This window comes from Nuphar pumila, chromosome 6, assembly GCF_984573655.1.
Source record: "Nuphar pumila chromosome 6, dmNupPumi1.hap1.1, whole genome shotgun sequence".
Classification (NCBI taxonomy): domain Eukaryota; kingdom Viridiplantae; phylum Streptophyta; class Magnoliopsida; order Nymphaeales; family Nymphaeaceae; genus Nuphar; species Nuphar pumila.
This window is the reverse complement of record NC_143254.1, coordinates 127,100,327-127,119,000: the sequence shown is the minus strand read 5'-3', so window position 1 is coordinate 127,119,000 and position 18,674 is coordinate 127,100,327. Positions and strand designations below refer to the sequence as shown.

The 18,674-nt window shown below is 37.4% G+C and overlaps 1 protein-coding gene across 1 annotated transcript in view; it reads left to right on the top strand.

Annotated features, from left to right (window-relative positions):
• The window catches only part of LOC149836124 (plant UBX domain-containing protein 8-like), a 30,526-nt gene extending 14,467 nt beyond the window's left edge, over window positions 1-16,059 (top strand). Inside the window, exons 2-11 of the mRNA XM_090009004.1 lie at window positions 4,007-4,071; window positions 4,213-4,801; window positions 4,900-4,983; window positions 5,061-5,173; window positions 5,578-5,833; window positions 6,104-6,307; window positions 6,392-6,523; window positions 15,303-15,446; window positions 15,530-15,586; window positions 15,777-16,059. Of these exons, the coding sequence (XP_089865130.1) occupies window positions 4,007-4,071; window positions 4,213-4,801; window positions 4,900-4,983; window positions 5,061-5,173; window positions 5,578-5,833; window positions 6,104-6,307; window positions 6,392-6,523; window positions 15,303-15,446; window positions 15,530-15,586; window positions 15,777-15,890 (1,758 nt within the window). The 3' untranslated portion in view covers window positions 15,891-16,059. The remainder of the gene's footprint in view (window positions 1-4,006; window positions 4,072-4,212; window positions 4,802-4,899; window positions 4,984-5,060; window positions 5,174-5,577; window positions 5,834-6,103; window positions 6,308-6,391; window positions 6,524-15,302; window positions 15,447-15,529; window positions 15,587-15,776) is intronic.
• Window positions 16,060-18,674: the final 2,615 nt, after the last annotated feature.

Here is an 18,674-nt window from a genome sequence, read left to right as displayed (position 1 = left end):
AAATCTATATGGGCAAAGCATTTTTAGTTGAAGTTTGGATCAAGTGCAATAATCCTGCTTTTTACATTATTTTTGTTTATGAAGCAAATGGAGACAAATGTTAATATATATAAATACCCGATAGGGGTATTTTGGCCATTTCACATAGTTGTTTCTAGAAATAACTATTGTAATAAATAGTTTAGATTTTATTCTTTTTATTTTTTTTTATTTAATGCATTGGGGGTCCCACACTATAGTCGTTGGGACCCCCCAACGATTACATGTGGGAGCCCCCAATGGCTCCCTTTTTCCCTACTTTTTTTGTGTATAAATAGGGGTGTTTCTCCATTGTATTCTTTAAGCTTTTGAGCTCCCATTCAATAAAGCTTTTTACTTTTTTATGTGTAGCCTTTTAAGGGCCTCTTGTATTGTCCCTTAGTGGACTTCTTTTCTATGTCTCTCTTGTGACTTTGTGCTTGTCCATTATTGGACCTTGTGAATGCATTAAACATTCTTGTATTACATTTCCGCATACTTCATTACAACAAAGTGGTAGACCAGGGGCTGTTTTCTTTTTGTCTTTTAGATATTGAGCTTCATATTTTTTTTTCCATTCATGTTTTCCACAAGATGGACTGCCAACGATCCCTTGTCAATTTTATGTGGCATAAGCACTTGATGCTGGTTCATTTCATCGACTGAGGTCTAAGTCTTTGTGCTTCATGTAATTATCTTTGCCGAATTTTTGTGATTATCTATCCATATTTCCAATGGATGCAGCATGAAAGGTACATTTGGATGTTTTGTGGGCTTAGTTGTCATAGGCGCTAGGCGGAGCCTAGGCGGTGAACCCCTAAGAAGGCCTAGGCGGGCAGACTAGGTGTTATCCTAAATAAAAAAAATACAAAATATGTAAATAAACTACTAAAATTAATAAGAAACATGTATACAACATAAAATCAATTCACAATAAGCAATAGACAAATAATAACATGTCGTCAAACACTGTAAAGCAATTATATTATATAACCTGCTCAAATAAATTAACAATTGAATAAACAAACTATACAACTAACAATTTGAATGAACAATATACAAAAAATAAAATCATGTATACAAAAGAATTAACAACAATAGATATAATACAAGCAAGACAAATAAGAAGAAAAAATGAATAATTAAATAAACAAACAATGATGCAACTGCTAACCTGCTCAAAAAAATTAAGAATAAATGAGCACTTGAATAACCAAACCATATAACTAACAATGCGAATAAAGTTCAATAAACAATATACAAAAAATAAATTCATGTATACAAAAAAATCAACATATAAGAAGACGAAGCCATGCAACTAATAATCTGCTCAATGCAAATAAAAGGCAAGTAGGCAACTACATAATTTAAACACAATTAAAGCCTTAACAATATTAAATTCACATCCAAGTCTTACTAAAATGTCATAAGTCACAACTAAACTACTAAGAGTTCATGATAACTAAAAATCATTGTATAAATATATCTTTATATATACAAGGCATATTCGTTTTCACAAAAAAATAGCCAACAGTAAATTCATAACCAGCAAAACATAGCTAACTAATAGTTCTAAGTGTGTAAGAGCAACTAAAAAATAAAAAAATCAAATAAGATATAAAACACATCTAAAAACAGAGAGAGAGAGAGAGAGAGAGAGAGAGAGAGAGAGAGAGAGAGAGAGAGAGAGAGAGGGTTGACCATTTTCTGCTGCCCTAGCTAGAGAGGGGGTGAAAAAGGGGGAAATGGACCTTTTCTCCCATTTATAAGCTGAATAGAAGTTAATGCAAAAGAAAAAGAAAAAGGGGACCAACCTAGGCTTAATCCTATGCGAGCTAGGCAGTAATATAGGGCCCCACCACCCAAACCTGGTCGCCCAGGTGGCGCCTAGGGGCTGCCTTTGACAACTAAGTTTGTGGGAATGAAAAAACCTCATCAATGTCCTCAATAGCATTCATGGATTTTCCCAAACTGATCCAAGGCATTTTCTTCAACCATTAAAATGTCAATGATTATCTTCTGCATGCTGTTTCTGAACCATTGGCACCATGGTTCATACAGTACTGTTTTTGGAGTTGTTCAATGCCAGGCTATATGTCTTTGCCTGTAGTTATCTATAAGAAATTTTAACCTGTAGGTATATGCAAACATGAGGTTATGAATGTATGAATAAAATAACTGTTTCCTAGTTCATAAAAACATGTACACGTTGAGAACCTGCAAATAAAGTCAGTTTCTTCATGACGTTTTGGAAGGTCTTGAAATGATTAATCTGTCAAGTGAAGTTATTGGCTTTATCTGAATGGTTGAATCTGAGTGGCCAGGAAGGAGCCACTAGGATGATGGTGGATGCTCTTGGCTTTCTGGATCTCTGGCTGGAGAGGAGTATGAGGTTTCCAGGATATTCATGTGTTTGTAACAGCTATTGTTTTTGGGAGGAAAGTGTTTGTAACAGCTATTGGTTGGTACAACTTGATATTTGTTTATTGGAAAAGGCTAAGATGGCCAGAGAAGATATCCGAATAGGTGTTGTCCTTGGGGCATTGGCTTCAGCTCATCTGTTGTGAGAATAGATTGGATAGTTCCTTCTTTCTCTCTATTAGTCCTAACTCTGGGCATGTATGCTCCTCGTCACACACAGGCACACCATGTGACACGCTGTGACATGATTTTATCTGAGATCACCAAGCGCTTAGGAGTTCTTCTATTCAATGCTTTTCCTTCATCTTGTTGCTGGATATCTCATTCGTACACCTCTCTTGATTTCCCGAGTCTCTAGTGAGTTATAGGCAGTGTTAGAAAAGATCAATAGTTTTGATGATTCCATGATTGAGTTGGAAAATCTTCTGGATAGGTATCCTACACCTGAACTGATTTTTTTAAATACATTTTAATATATTTGAAATACATATATTTATATTAATAGATATATTCTTATATATTATACCTATGTCACATGGGTGCGGGTGCGGGGATTCGGCACTTCCAAAAAACCCGGGTGCGGGGGTGCGGCAGGGGCAAAAATGTATATATATATATATATATATATCATGTATAGTGTATATGTATGAATGTATGGTAGCTGTTAAGGTCCATGACATTTATGCCCAACTTACTTTTTACCATTTTTTTATCTTATATGGTTGTCCCCAAAGATGAAAGTGATGAGTTGTGGAGCCTGATTCATTGTTTTTGCCCTTGCAGGAAGGGGGGTCTGGGGGCTCCCCCCGGCGCGGGTCTTGCTGCACTGGGGGTCCAGGGGGGGCCGCCCCTGGCGGGGGGCAGTGCCCCCCCCCCCCCCCCCCAAAGAATTGTTTTAAAATTCCGCAGCCCATTTCATAGGGCATTTTTAAAAAAAAAAAAAAATCCAAAAAAAATGACAAAAATGACCCTGGGTGCGGTCAACGCACCCAGGGTCGGGTTGACCGCACCCGGTGCCGCACCCGCGTCGAGTCGCGTCGACGTGGGTGCGGCACCCTGCTAGCCGAATCCCTGTGACATAGTATTATACCTATTAAAAAATAATTTTTGTATATTAGCAAATTAAAAATGCATTTTTGCATGTCTCATGTCTGTTTTCTGTGAGAAACATGAATTTGCCTCATGAATCTGTGTTCTTTGGAAAAATTCAAGATTTCTCCTGTATTTTGAGAATATCAATGATTTTAAGGCAAATGTGTAAAATTTGTGTCTCAGGAAAATGTCAGCAGTATCCTGGGAAATCTGGTAAATATTATTTTTAACTTATATGGATTTTTATCTAATGTAATATTCTATCAATGTGTTGATACCTTTGAACTTTGTTTTCATATAGTTTTTTGGGAAACACTAATGAAAGGTACTTTTCTTTATTTTCCTATTTTTTCTTCAAGTTCTGTTTCCTTCTAAAGATTTTCCTTTTGTGCGTGCTATACAGACTTATGATGTTATCATACTTATCAAATAATGTAGCGATTTTATTGCTGATTTTTGCCGTTGATATTGTCAGGAACATGGAGGTGATCTCAATGATGCCGTGAATGCTTATTTTAACGAAGGAGAAAGCAGCAGCATGTATGTACTTGAGAGGCACCTTTTGTCTTCTGCTAGAAGTCTCATGAACTAAGAAATGAGAGAATGATGTATTGTATGCTTTTTTTTTAAATTATATTTGTCACTAAATGATGGATAAATGTCTCACCTTCTGTGTTTCAGTGTGAATCCAACTATTGCTGCTTCTCAAAATGATTTCATGGACGTGGATGATCCAGAAGAAATTGAACCTCGGCAGCCTCCAGGACCATCTTTGTTTGCGAATTCCAGTTTGAATCCCTTTTCACTCCTGGACCCAGACTTTGTTAGAGGTTTCTTTGATGGGAGAGGCCCTACAGATGTTAGAAGCCATGAACCTCGGGTTTCACACCCAAGGGAGGTGAGGGAGATCCCTACAGAGTTTAAGGATGGGGAAGGTCGGTCTGGACCTTCTGGGACTAGACCTACCATTGAGGATATTCCTGGAAGTGCAGATTTACGTGGACCAGAAACTTATGGGACTGTGACAATTGTTGATGATGAGGTTCAAACTAGTGCTGCAGGAGTGAGCGCTGCAGGCCAAAATAGGAACATAGATAGCAGTTTGGATGGTACATTTGTTGACAGATATCCTGAACCAAGTGCTCCACAATTGAACAATATGACAGACAATGATATAGAGGAAGATGATATAGAGGAAGAGATGTTGCGAGCTGCGATTGAGGCCTCAAAACAGGATGCTAACAAGATGATGCTTTCTGGCATTGTTGATGTATGTCATTCCTTTGTGGCCAGCGTGGAACATCATTCATTATTCCAGAGTCATTTTTGCATAGTCTTCCTGTAACATGTCAACCACTTGTGATGTAGGATACAGCTGGCCCTCAACATAGGCAGATTCCACCTGTTATGGAAGACCCTGACCTTGCACGGGCTGTTTCATTATCTTTGAAGGTAGTTGTCATCTGTAGGTTTCTCATTAATTTATTTGTATATTGTTGTTTCTCGTTGATGGTGTTTCTTGGTTTCAGACAGCAGAGCAAGAGAAGGCACTTCGCGAACACAGGGCAACAGATGGAGTGTCAGAAGGGGGGCTTTTGGATGAATCTGGCGTTGGAGTTGGAAGATCTACTGCAAATGGAAGGTGGATATTAGAGTTGGTCCTTTGTGTCATGAATGTGTTCTTGCATAATTATAATCATAGAATGTGAATTAGAATTTGGATCTTTGTGTTTGAAATATGCACTGAGAACCAAAGCTGTTTCGTGCTATCCAAGGCGACTAGCAAATTGCCCAGTTGTCTTTGCTACATCCGGTCTGGCTCTTTTGCCTTTGGGTCTGATTTCCTTGAATTATTTTCAGATATCAGCCTTCCATTTAGGAAGTACTGGAATGCCAAGATTTTCCAGCCCATCTCCCTTTGGGTGATACCCCTGCAATTAGTTGGGCTTGGGTGCTGCTTTCATGTGCATATTGAAGCATGGTATGAAAAACTACTAATTGAGGAACAACTTTCTTATGTATAAATTTTCTTTTTCCATCTTGGAGGCATCGGGCTGGTTCATCTAATAAGGGATCTTCAAGCCGAATCAATACAGAAGCAGAGGATTTATCTATTCGAGGAGAAAGTGATGATGGGGTGGAACAGCCTTTGATCAGGCAGAGGTCAAGGCGTCTTGCCTCTGGAGCTGCAGAAACTACTGATGAAACTGACCAGCTGTTGGAAAGGGCATCTTCAACTACTGAACCAAATCATGCTGCTAATCATTCTCGGGATAATGGGGACTATTTTCGTTTTGATGAGGTTTTTAATGTATTCTATGCCATTAAAGCTTTTGTAACTTACCAATGGGGGGCTCCGCTTGTCTGGTAGGAGCAGCTAGTGCACGTTACCTTGTGTTGGGACGTTGCAAGTTTGAATCCCAATGGTATCATTGTATAACTTGTAGGGGTTTGCCAAACCCCAGCTTGCCTTTCCAAAAAAAGGAAAAAGCTTTTGTAACTTATCACTATATTAATTAGATATATGGGGACTGCATTAATTAATTTTTGTTTGGTAATGTGATGTCTGCAGTGGGGAGGCATATCATCAGAGGAACATGATGAAGCGGTTATGCTTGAGGCTGCACTTTTTGGGGGAATTCCTAGGGGAACTTCATACCGATTTACATATCCATCTGTTCAAGGTGCTGATGGCACTGCACGCTCATACTCTAGGCATTCACCAAGGCCACCTTCTCCTACCCTTGCAGCACAACGCTTACTTCGAGAACAGCAGGTTTCTCTATTTCTTTGGTTACAATAACCATATTTCAAGTTATTTCATGGATGTACTTGGTGATGATAAGATCTGGTTCTATAGGATGATGAATATCTTGCATCACTGCAAGCAGACCGGGAGAAAGAAGTGAAGGCAACACGGGAAGCTGAAATCCGTCGTTTGGAAGAGGCGGCTGCAAGAGAAGCTGCTATGCGAGAAGAAAAGCAACAAGAAGTATTTTTTTTTTATTTTTTGAAAATATTTTAATCCTACAGAGTCAAATATGTATATGCATTTAGCTTTCCGTTTCAGACGTTAAGATGCACCTATACTTGCATATAGTATGAAGGAAACAATGGGGGACAGTGTGAGAGACTGCACACTTAGCATTAAATAGAAGCCAATAGTGAATAAGTCTCATAGCCAACCACATGTGGATTGAACAGCGGTTGGTGGTGCCTTATCGAGTAAAACCACAAAAGAAGGGAAAGAAGAGGCCAACATCCAGTCCCTTCTAGACATGATTTGTAGTTGTTTCCTTATTAATGCTACACATTTTTAAGATAGGTGGTTATTTCAGAGCGAGAAGATGACAATGGAAAGAGAAAAGCACTAGAGGAAAAAACACCATTAAGCAATAGCTGTGGTTACAACAATATATGAGAGTTGACCTCCCTTTGCTCACAAAAAGACAAAACTGGTTGACTAAATAACTCCATAGTTAGGTAAAAAAATACCCTTTTAAAATAATAATATGTACAAGAGTGGAAGGGTAGCACAAATACTTGTAATACACATGTTACGTTTCTCAACACTCCCCCTCAAACTTGGGATGATGAAAACACAATCATTCCAAGTTTGAAGAAAAATGATTGGAATGTCTTCAAGTGTAAATTTTTGGTAAAACAATCCGGAATCTGACTACCGGTCCCAATGTATGACAAAGAAATGACTACCTCCAAATATGCTCTACGGGTGAAGCGAGAATCTATCTCAATATGCTTAGTCCTCTCATGAAATTCAGGATTTTTTGCTATGTGATTAGCACTCTGATTTGTCACAATGTGAAGGGGTTTCACTATCAATTTTAACTTTCATATCCTCTACAATTTCAGTAGTGGCTTGTGCCATGACTCAATATTTTGTCACTGTGGAAAAAACAACTCTTTGTTGCCTTTTGCTCTTCTATGATATTAAAGAGTCAGCCAAGAATATGCAAAATCCAAAGGTGAAATGCTTGTCTGTGATACCCCTCCAAAATCTGAGTGACAATAAGCTTTTAACTCTAATGCAGATGAAACAGAAAATAATAAGACAATGCATGGTGCCTCTGACATATCTAATGATCTTCAATCCCATTGCCAAGTGAGAAGATCTAAGTACCCTCATGAATTGGCTCACCACAGGCATGTAATGAAATACGCGGAAGCATAAATACTAGCCACTAAGGGCTTACACGATTATACTTACACACATGCACATACACATGTTCACTGTGGAACTAAACAAAAGCCAATAAGGCAATAACAAGAGTGAAAAAATATAGAATATTATCCACCGAATGCTTAACAAAAAGCATTAAAAAACAAGGTTTTAACGGTTTAACCCCTATCTATACACAAAAGACACATGTAGGACGATGACTCTTTGGGTCAATGCCCAAAGAGCCCCTAATCTTTAGATAAAAGACAAAAGAAAAGGAAAAAATACTAAACACAATTATCCCTAGTGGATATTTTATTACAAGGAGAAAAGATAAAAATACTCGACCCAAAACAGAATTACATACATATAATTTAACAAGGCACTGCAAAGGTAATATCTGGTCTAGAGATGATCAAGTAAATCAAGTTTCCTACCAATTGGCTGTATACTGTAGGATCATCAAGAAGCTCACCATTTGTATGCTTCAGTTTGCAGTTGGCTTCCATGGGAGTAACTACTTGCTTTTTGTCCTCGGCTAGCTTCGCCATGCTGATCAAATCTACTGCATACTTATGTTTTGTCAACAAATAGTTCAATTTGCCCAACTTTTTCATCTTAAAGTTTTCTGTCAATTGAGTTTTCACTTTGATCATCTACATACAACAGGAGTATCTGTTGCTCTCTATTGAAAGTAGTAACAAATAAAGCAGGATCATGAGAACTCAACTTGAAACCTATTTTCTTAGCAACTAAACTAAACTTGTCAAAGTAAGCTCTAGGGGTTTGCTTAAAGCCATACAAAACTCTATTTAACCTCGTACTATTCCCTCCTTATCAATAACCCCTTGATGTAGTTTTATGTAAACTTCTCTCATATCTCCGTTCAGAAACACATTCTTGACATACAGTTGAAATAAATCCCATCTTTTAACTGCGACAACTAACAACAATGTCCTGATAGTGGTTACATGGGCAACATCAGCAAAGTTCTCAACAAAGTCTATCCCATACTATTGACTGTACCCTTTTGCTACAAGTCGAGATTTATACTTTTCTATCAATCTATCAGCTCTGGTCTTAATTTTGTATACCCACTTGCACCCAACTATATATTTCTCTTTTAGAAGCTTAATTGACAGTCTTCTCTTTACTTCAGTTAGCTTAAGAGTCACACACAACATCGGAAGGCCAAGGGATACTCCAGCTGTTCTCAACAGTACTCCTGCACTTATCCTGGTCCACATCTTTCTAAATCGAAAAGGGGTTATTCGGAAAGAATCTTTCTTCTTTTGCTACACCCTCAGCCTTTTCCCAAAACTCCTTAGACATCCTGCTATTAAATAACAATGCCCTAGTAGTTTCCAATCTGTGTATGTTATTTCTTTTAGCAACTCTATTTTGCTTTTGTGTATAGAGACAATATCTCTGATGTACTATTCTTTTTTCCATAAGAACTCATGCAGATTATGCCCTAGATACTCTTTCCCTGAATTTGAACAAAGAGTCTTCACCCTAGCTGCAAGTTGAGTGTCAACAAAAAATAAAATTGCTTAAAGATATCAAATAATTCTCATGTTTTTCATGATATATATATATATATATATATATATATATATATATATATATATATATATATATATATATATATATAGCAGAATCATCAATAAGTGTCACAAAATACATAGATCCTTCCTTTGACACAACTGTAGCTAGTAGAATCATCAATAAGTGTCACAAAATACATAGATCCTTTCTTTGACACAACTTGAGATGCCCCCCAAACGTCAGAATAAACAAGATCAAGGGGATATACTGACCCAACCTCTCTAAGGCTAAATGGGAGAGCATGACCTTTAGCTAACGTACAACTCACATCTGACATCATGAGGCACACCATATGTACAACTACTACCAAGAATATCAGGCAACAACATATGCTGCAACCAAGAACTAAACATATGTCCTAACCTTTGGTGCCATAAGACATATGACTCCAAAACTGTCACATAGGTGCGGGTGCGGGGGTGCGGCACTTTAAAAAAACTTGGGTGCGGGGGTGCGGCAAAAATATAAAAAATTCTCTCTCTCTCTCTCTCTCTCTATATATATATATATATAAAGTCCAAAAGTTGGACATAAATGACTCTGGGTGCGTTGACTACACCCAGGGTCAGGTTGACTGCATCGGGTGCGGGTGCGACACGGGTGCGGCACCTAGTTGAAGAGTCCCTGTGACATAGCTCCAAAATTGCACTAGGCATCATGCTCAATTACGCCTCTTGGTCTTTGATCTAGATGATCTAGGAAGTAAATGTGACCTCGTCTACCAGTTCCAATCCTCTTCGTTGTCAACCGATCTTGCATAAAGCAACAATCGAGAGTGAAAATAACTTCACAATTGTACTGGTTGAACCTGAGTCTAACAGACAAGAAATGAATGACAACTTACTAATGTTGAACCTGAGTATTATGCAGAGGCAGCTAGTAAAGAAGAGTGACAACAAACAACGGTTGAGGAAATGAATGCTATGGAGAGAATGCATGCATGAGATCATGTAAAGCCTCCGTAAGACAAGAATATAATGGGGAGAAAATGGGTTTATAAGATCAAGACTAAGGCAGATGGCTCAATCGTGAGATTACTGGCAAAGGGTTACCTCCAACAATTTGGAATTGATTTTGCAGAAACATTTGCACCTGTGGCTTATATGACTACCATACGAACCTTGCTTGCATTAGTTGTAATGAAACAATGGAACCTGTGGCAATTAGATGTGAATGTCTTTTTAAATGGTGATATGGATGAAGAGGTATATATGCAGTTGCCACAAGGATATTCGAGGGTAGAGTTTGCAGGTTGAAGAGGGATTTGTATATGCTCAAACAGGCTTCTCGAGCTTGGTTCAAAAAAATTAGTATTGCTATCAAATCTCTTGGTTTCGAGCAATGTTACCATGATCCCGCCTTGTTTGTGGCATCTTCTTCTCAAGGAGAGTGCATATTTCTCTTGTAGATGATATTAAAAAAAAGTTGGCCAACATTTTTGAGATGAAGGATATGGGAAATCTGAAATATTTTCTTGGCTTAGAGATTATATACTCAAAGAACGGATTTTACTTGTCCCAACATAAGTATGCAACTGATTTAGTTGTGAAGTGTAGATTAGTGGATGATTAAAAAAGGTTAGTTCTTCAATGAAAGCTAATGTCAAGTTGAAAGCTTCAGATGTGGTAGAGCTGGATGATCTGGTGGTGTATAGGTAGTTAGTTGAGAGCATGATATACTTGACTATATCTAGACCAAACATAATTGGCTTTCTCAGGACTTGATATTGGATCTGCCACATACAACTCAGTGACTTGGGCAAGTCAACTAGGTAACTTAGTTGAGTCAAGAATTTGTATTTAATTTATTAAAAATAAATAATATATAATTTATTATACAAAATAAAAAAACATATTAGGTGTGATTTATTATATATAGTAATAAACATAACTTAAAAAATTATATATATGTACATAGTGACAAATATTAAATATATTTTTAAAATATTAAAAATGGCATTGCAAAGTATCATAATGTACTTGATAAATTGTAAATATCACATTGTAATCATGATATTTTATATTCTAAACATAAAATTTTCAGAAATTGTACATAATTGCATGAGTTATTTAGATGCATTAAAAGTGTCATTTTGGTAAAATGCCTATTTATTATCATTATTTCAGTGTTAAATATTATCATTTAATTCATCCTCCCTCTATCTCTATCTCTCTTGAATGCTAATAAATTCTCATCCACCGAGTACCAACACCAAATGCAACTTTGGAAAGTAGAAATATTTTCAAATCTAGCTTTGGAAAATTGAAAGCTTTTAATGCTTTTAGTTAATGTTTTAAATTTTTAGAGAAACCTTTAAGTTTCAACATGTTAGCTAAGACTCGGCCTAGTCAATAATAAAGTCAACCGAGTCTTAGCTGACTTGGCCGAGTCAAAACATGACTCAACCGAATTTGGTCCTAATCGAGTTATACAACTTTTTTAACTCGGTTAGGTCCCGATCCTAGCCAACTCAGGCGAGTCACGAGTTGACTCGTCGAGTTTGCCAACTATGGGACTAGATATCACTTACACTATTCCTTTAGTTAGACAATTTATTAGCTCCCTCAGGACGTACTTCGGATTGTTAGATATGTGAGGGACACCATGCACTATGGGATGTTCTTTTCATCGTCATTCTCCACATATGTGAGAGCCTTTTGTGATGTTGAATTTGGAGGCTCTACCCGAGATTGTCTCTCTACTATTGGTTTTTGTATTTTTCTGTGAAGCTCCCTAATCTCTTGGAAAAGTAAGAAGTAAAAAAAAGTTGCTTTATCTACAATTGAAGCTGAATATAGCAATAACCAATTGAGATTATTTGGATAAGGTGGTTATTGGGAGAGTTGAGAGTTCCTATCGATGGTCGGACCTCTTTACATTTTGACAATACGAGTGCCATTCATATCGCAAAGAATCCAAAATTTCATGAAAGGACTAAACATATTGAGATAGATTGTCATTTTATATGGAAGGACTATGCAGATGGAGTCATTTCTCTTTAGCATGTAGGTTCTAAGCTAAGTCACAGGGATTCGGCTAACCAGGTGCCGCACCAGCGTCGATGCGATGCGGGTGCGGCACCCGGTGCGGTCAACAGACCCTGGGTGCGGTCAACACACCTAGGGTCATTTTTGTCAAAATTTAAAACTGAAAAAACCCAATGTTTTATTGCTTGAGATGTGGAGGATTAGGGCAAAATACTTTTGCCCCAATCCTCCTCCCCAGCCTCCCTCTTCGACGATGGCGACATCGCCTTCGACGATGGCGACATCGCCTTCGACGATGGCGACATCGCCTTCGACGATGGCGACATCGCCTTCGACGATGGCGACATCGCCTTCGACGATGGCGACATCGCCTTCGACGATGGCGACATCGCCTTCGACGATGCCAGCATCGACGTTCTCCGACTCCTTCCGGCCGCTCCTCCTCACTTATTATGTACGTCTCTCTCTCCCACTCTCACTCGCTCTCTCTGTCTCATGAGCTCTCCATCACTCTTAGTCTCTCTTTTCTCACTCTCAGACGCTCTCTCTCTCACTCTCAGTCTCACTCACCATCACTCTCAATCACTGTACCCTTACCTGCAAACCTACACCCGCAAAGACCTACGAAAATCAACATCATCCTTTCTTAGTTCCACCCTGATGAACAAATTCCTTTTCTGGCTCAAACTCACGGTCAATGGATAGAGATACAGACAATGCAAAAGCTGTGAAAATGGTTCACTTTTTGTGGTCGCACGGAAGTCGAAAGCATGGAACTGCAAAGTCCTAGTTTGTATTCCACCTCAAAAAGAACATATGACTATTATAGAGAGTAAAAGAATAGGAAAAAATGCTATTGATAGATTATTGGGATCAACAGTAAGTGAACTAATGCAGAGAAATCTCCATATATGTCCTCTAAATTAGATGAGTCTTATGCAAACCTAAACAGTAGAACTTTTAACGAGAAGATGAATAACCGGATAATAGTACTTACATCTCCATTCCCAAATTCAAAAATACTTCCTTGAATGATGTCTGAACCATTTTTATGTGCTTCTTTTCCATCTACATTCCACTTGAGATGAACATTTTGAGGCCCACCAGAACCATTTCCTGGGAATTTACTAAAAGTGGAATCTACAAATTGATTCACAGTATCAGCCAAGTCATATACGTTGTGTAGGATATACTTTTGGTACGTAATTATGCATTTTTTGCTTCTTTTGTTAGTATACTATATAATTTACTTCTTTTCTGCTTTTACTTATTTGATTGTTTTTATAATTGTGGTGTTAGTTTTCATTATGTGGAATAGAATTGTAGATTGTTAATTTGATTTATTGCATGCATGATGATGAATTGATTTGATGATATTGTGATAATTGTTTTTTATTTCATTAGTGTTAATGTTGTTAACTGTTAAAACTTAAAAATTATATATATATATATATATATATATATATATATATATATATATATATATATATATATATATATATATATATATATATATATATATATATATATATATATATATATATATATATATATATATATATGGCCACACTCCCGCACATGTTTTTTGAAAGTGCCGCACCCCCGCACCCGCACCCATGTAACATAGGTTCTAAGGATAAGATTGCATACATGTTTGCCAAGTCTTGCTCTCTTGCATTTAAGCACATTCCTTTCCAAACTTGGGATGATTCTTCTTTCATATGTGTATTAAGTTTTGTGTACTACCTCCTCTATGTGTTTATGTGTACATTACATTCTTTACAGGGGTATTTTGTACTTCTAGCAGTGGAGAGTCAATTATTTTTGTCCTGTAGTTGGATAGGAGGGATGACCTCCATATATGGTTGTATTATTTGTTTTCTCTTCTCATCTTCTTCTTTGATATCTCTCTCATGGTTGGAACTCTATTGCTTTGATAAACATCAATGTGAGATTTTTCATTTTGACGCACATGAAAGCCTCTTGAATGAAGATTTGCCCCTCTTTTGTCTCTTTGATGCATATGAATTGGTCAGAATGATAAAATCACTCTGATTTTATACTAAAACTTCTGACAGGATTGGATTTAATTTTCATTTAGAAAAAAAGAAACAAACAGATCGGTGATTTGCTGTTATGAATGGTCAGTAGGCACTAGGCTGCAGTGCATTCCTTGAACTTAGATGATTACGAGTACAATGTAAAGATACTAGTGGTCTGCTGTTATGAATGGTATAATTGTTGCATTCAGTGATGCAATAGGAAGAATGAATACCCAAGTCAGACGAATGATTTGCACGACAGTATCACTGGGAGTTTCCTTTAGGTTTACCTCGTTGAGGCATAATTCGCAAAGGCTCTGCTCATCTAGTTGGGGTTACTTGTGAATATCACTAAGTTGATGGGTCACACGTGTTAAAAACCCATAGGAGTCATCCCTTGTCGCAAGATCGAAGCTGGGTGTACTCGTCGGTGGGCAGGGGGGAACTGAAGGGTTTTATCAACTAGAGGTCTGCCAATCTGCGGTTGATGATGGGATTTTTCCCTTGGCCTAGCCAAAAGAAAAAATAATGATTAGCAATGGGATGCATGTGTTGTCAGTATAAGCATCTGTGTAGCTTGTTCAGTCTTTTGACACCATTCATTATCTAGCTAGTATTAACTCATTATATCTAAAATTCTGACATTCACTGTACAACTCTTCACTTTTTAGCTAGGGTGCAACCCCAGCATGCAGTACAATATATGTAAAGTAATAAAACCAATTGTTCATGAATCAAATGCCTCTTGGGTAGTGAAGCTCATCCCTTCTGCTCATGATTGAGTTTTGTTCTCTGTTTTCACTTTTGGCTTTGAAATGTGGTATTTGGTCTTTGTGACCAATGCTAAAATATTTGTAGCCACATTTCTTTTTGCATTCTTCTAAGCCGTGTCATTACCATTTTAATTTCTTGAAAGCCATTGGACATCATGTTCTGAACCTAGTAACTATGCAGGAATTGGAAAGAAAGCTTGCAGAAAAAGAAGCCTCCCTTCCTCCAGAGCCAGCTTCAGACAATGAAAATGCAGTAACACTTCTTGTAAGGATGCCAGATGGCAGCCGTCATGGGCGGCGCTTCCTGAAGTCTAACAAACTTCATGTAAGCTCATTGTCATGCTGACAGTTCACATTCTTACCTAGTTCATATTCTCCTGCCTATCTCACAATTGTTTCCCTTCACAGTCACTTTTCGACTTCATGGATGTCGGGGGAGCAGTTAAGCCAGGCACCTATAGATTGGTATAGCTTCTGCTCAAAACCACTTTTTATTTTCTATTCCATAATGGATTGAGCCTGCCTATATCGTACAGATAGTCCACTTTGGCCCCCTTATCATGTTCTTTATATACGAGTCACGTATCCATGTGCGAATGACACTTGCTGGTAATGCCATACTTTTACATTTTTCTGTACCCTTTATGCTTTGCAGGTGAGGCCATACCCTCGGCGTGCCTTCAGTGAGGCAGAGAAAGAGTCGTCTTTGAGTGATTTAGGTCTTGCCAGTAAGCAGGAAGCACTCTTTTTGGAATTATTTAAGCCATAATATCCTTTAGCACCACAGATAAGGTGGGAGACGGAAATAACTTTTGTGCTGGAGGTTTACTGGGTTGGATATTGCAAGTTTGTGCAGTTCTGTCAGTAAAATCAAATATCCAAAATTTAAGAAACCTGTCATTTGCGCCAGTAATTTTATTGTGATGCGTTGGCAGTGATTTATTCTTGTTCTGTTAATGTTTTTTATCTTGTTATTCTCCACCCCGCCTTCTATTTTTTTTTTTAACATGCTGGCCTTTTCGGTTATTAGTTGATGTTACTGTAGGTTATGCGAGTTCCATGCAGCCAACCTGGAAACTCAGAGTGGAGTTTTTCCATCGTGGGAGTGATGGATGCTCAGCGTTTTCCCACAAAAAATGCTGAAAACAGCATAAAAAACACCCAAAACACCTTTTAGCAGTGGCGGTTCTGGACCGCCATTAAACAGCATTTTACTAGTACCGGGTTCATCCTGTAGGTATTACCGTATTGGCGACGGTTTCGGCCGCTGCTAAAGGTTTCAGTGGAATTGAGGCCTTGTTCAGAACTGCTGCTAAAGTGCAAAAAATGCACAAAAATGTATTTTTTGTTCTGTTTTCGCCTGTTGACTGTCCATCATGCGAGATGATGGATGGCCAACATCGTTCCACTGTAGCTTCATACTTGAGGGTTGTTCAGCTATATATATATATATATATATATATATATATATATATATATATATATATATATATATATATATGAGAGAGAGAGAGAGAGAGAGAGAGAGAGCTGCTTACCAGCAGTGGATTGGTGTTTTTGGGTTATTTTTTGCAAATCTGACCCTTCAGATGTGTTTAGCATGGTCGATTTGTTAGTAAAATTTTGATGAAAAAATATAATTTTTTAATCATTGAACATTTTTGAAAATTGTAATATCACAATTCAACTCTTCCAATAAAACCAATCATGTATATCACATCTATATGGTCAGATTTTAGAAAAAAATAAAAATAAAACCTTTCAAAGCCCATTTAACTAGAAAAGTGGTAGGCAGCTATCACCTCAAAATTGATAATGTCGAGTGTTGGATTCTATCTTGATTTTCAAGGAAAAACTCTCATGCATGCCTGTTTTTTTGTTGTCGTTTTTATAAATTAAAACCTAATTAAACGTTTGTGCAGTGGGTCAATGATTTTTAATGTTAACTCAATTTCTTATACCACTTTTCGTGCGTCTTTTCTAACGAAAAACATTTTTAATCATGTATCCATTGTTTAATGAATATTTGCCATTTCGTGCATTGTTAATTATGGGTAAACCACACCTGTGACTTTGTATAGGATCTGACCTCTACTGACCCTTGCCTGATCTAGTACAATAATCTCTAATACCAAGTCCAAGTTCCTTTGGAGCTACAAGGGGTTTGGCTTAGTGGGAGGGGGCCTTGGCTGCTATGCTGGTGATCAGGGTTCCATTCTCATGGGCATCAGCCCCTGCATATAAGGGAAAGGGCATTGTGCCCCTTTCTGGTGTCGAAGCAAGGTGACTTGCTAAGGGCAAGGGGTGCACTATGGGTTTACACCATCTAAAAAGTTACCGCACTGCAGGCTTAGCAGCGTTCCTCGTGAAAAAAGTCCAAGTGTGTTTGGCTATAATATTTTTAGTAGGAAACATGCTTTGGATATAACTATTTTATTATTTTCTTTTTTCTGATAGTGAACTTGAGGGGTAACTCCGTACTACTCGAATCCGAGACCCCACAATTATGATGGTGTCACATAACAATCCAGCTATCTCATTTGATCTTTTCTTTGGATCTAGTTGTATTGATAGAAAATTCAATGTTATTTTATTGCAAAGTAATGGTTTATTACAAACTATTGATTTTTAAAAATAAGAACCCTATTCACACATCATGATCTCTCCACTAAATAGACCATGGAGATCACACTGCCATGGCTGGACCTACTTAACATGCAATGTAATATGTGGGGGCTTGCGGGGAATGTTCATGGGAAGCTGTGGCTTTTGCGCAGAAAGCGGTTCCCATGTAGGGATGTAAACGGGTCAGATTTGGTTCTAATCTAGGTATTATTAAATCAGACCTAATTGGATCTAGCCTAATCGAATTTAGATTTGGATAAGCTAAAACCAAATTTGGATCCGCTTGTAAGTTCCTTCTAGGACAAGACCCAAATCCAGTAGGAAGGGTTCCATTTAGGGCTATCAATTTGATGGCTGTGTCTGGTATATGGCCCAAACTGAATTCAAAATTCAGACAGCTTCATGAACGAGGTCATAAATTTTAATTCACTTTACATTAATTCATAAATTTCATATCTTTATGAATCGTTAGTCTTTGATTTTTCACCATATTTAAAATAGAATTTTATGGAATATTAGATTTAATTGAACTTACTAATGTACTAAATAAATATGATTAGTTCTAACAGTTGCTGATCCATGCAAACAAGAGTGGCACCATAATCACAAATTATCTCAACCATAAAGTGGTACACTTATTTTTTGGAAATGTTTATGCTGTTTAGGACATAAAACTAACTTTTTTTTCTTCAAAGAAATGACATAAAACTATCTAGGAGCTACTATTTTTCCTTATATATATATCTATGTATATATATATATATATAGCTGCTAAACACTTTGATAACTAACCGGGTTTCTGAAGAGATTTCTCCTTTGTTTTTCTTACTGTCAATTTACTAAGGAACAACACTTGGATCATGTCTTTTCGATAAAAAAAAATATGATGTATAAGCCTTAAATATTTATGAAAATCTTAAACAGTCAA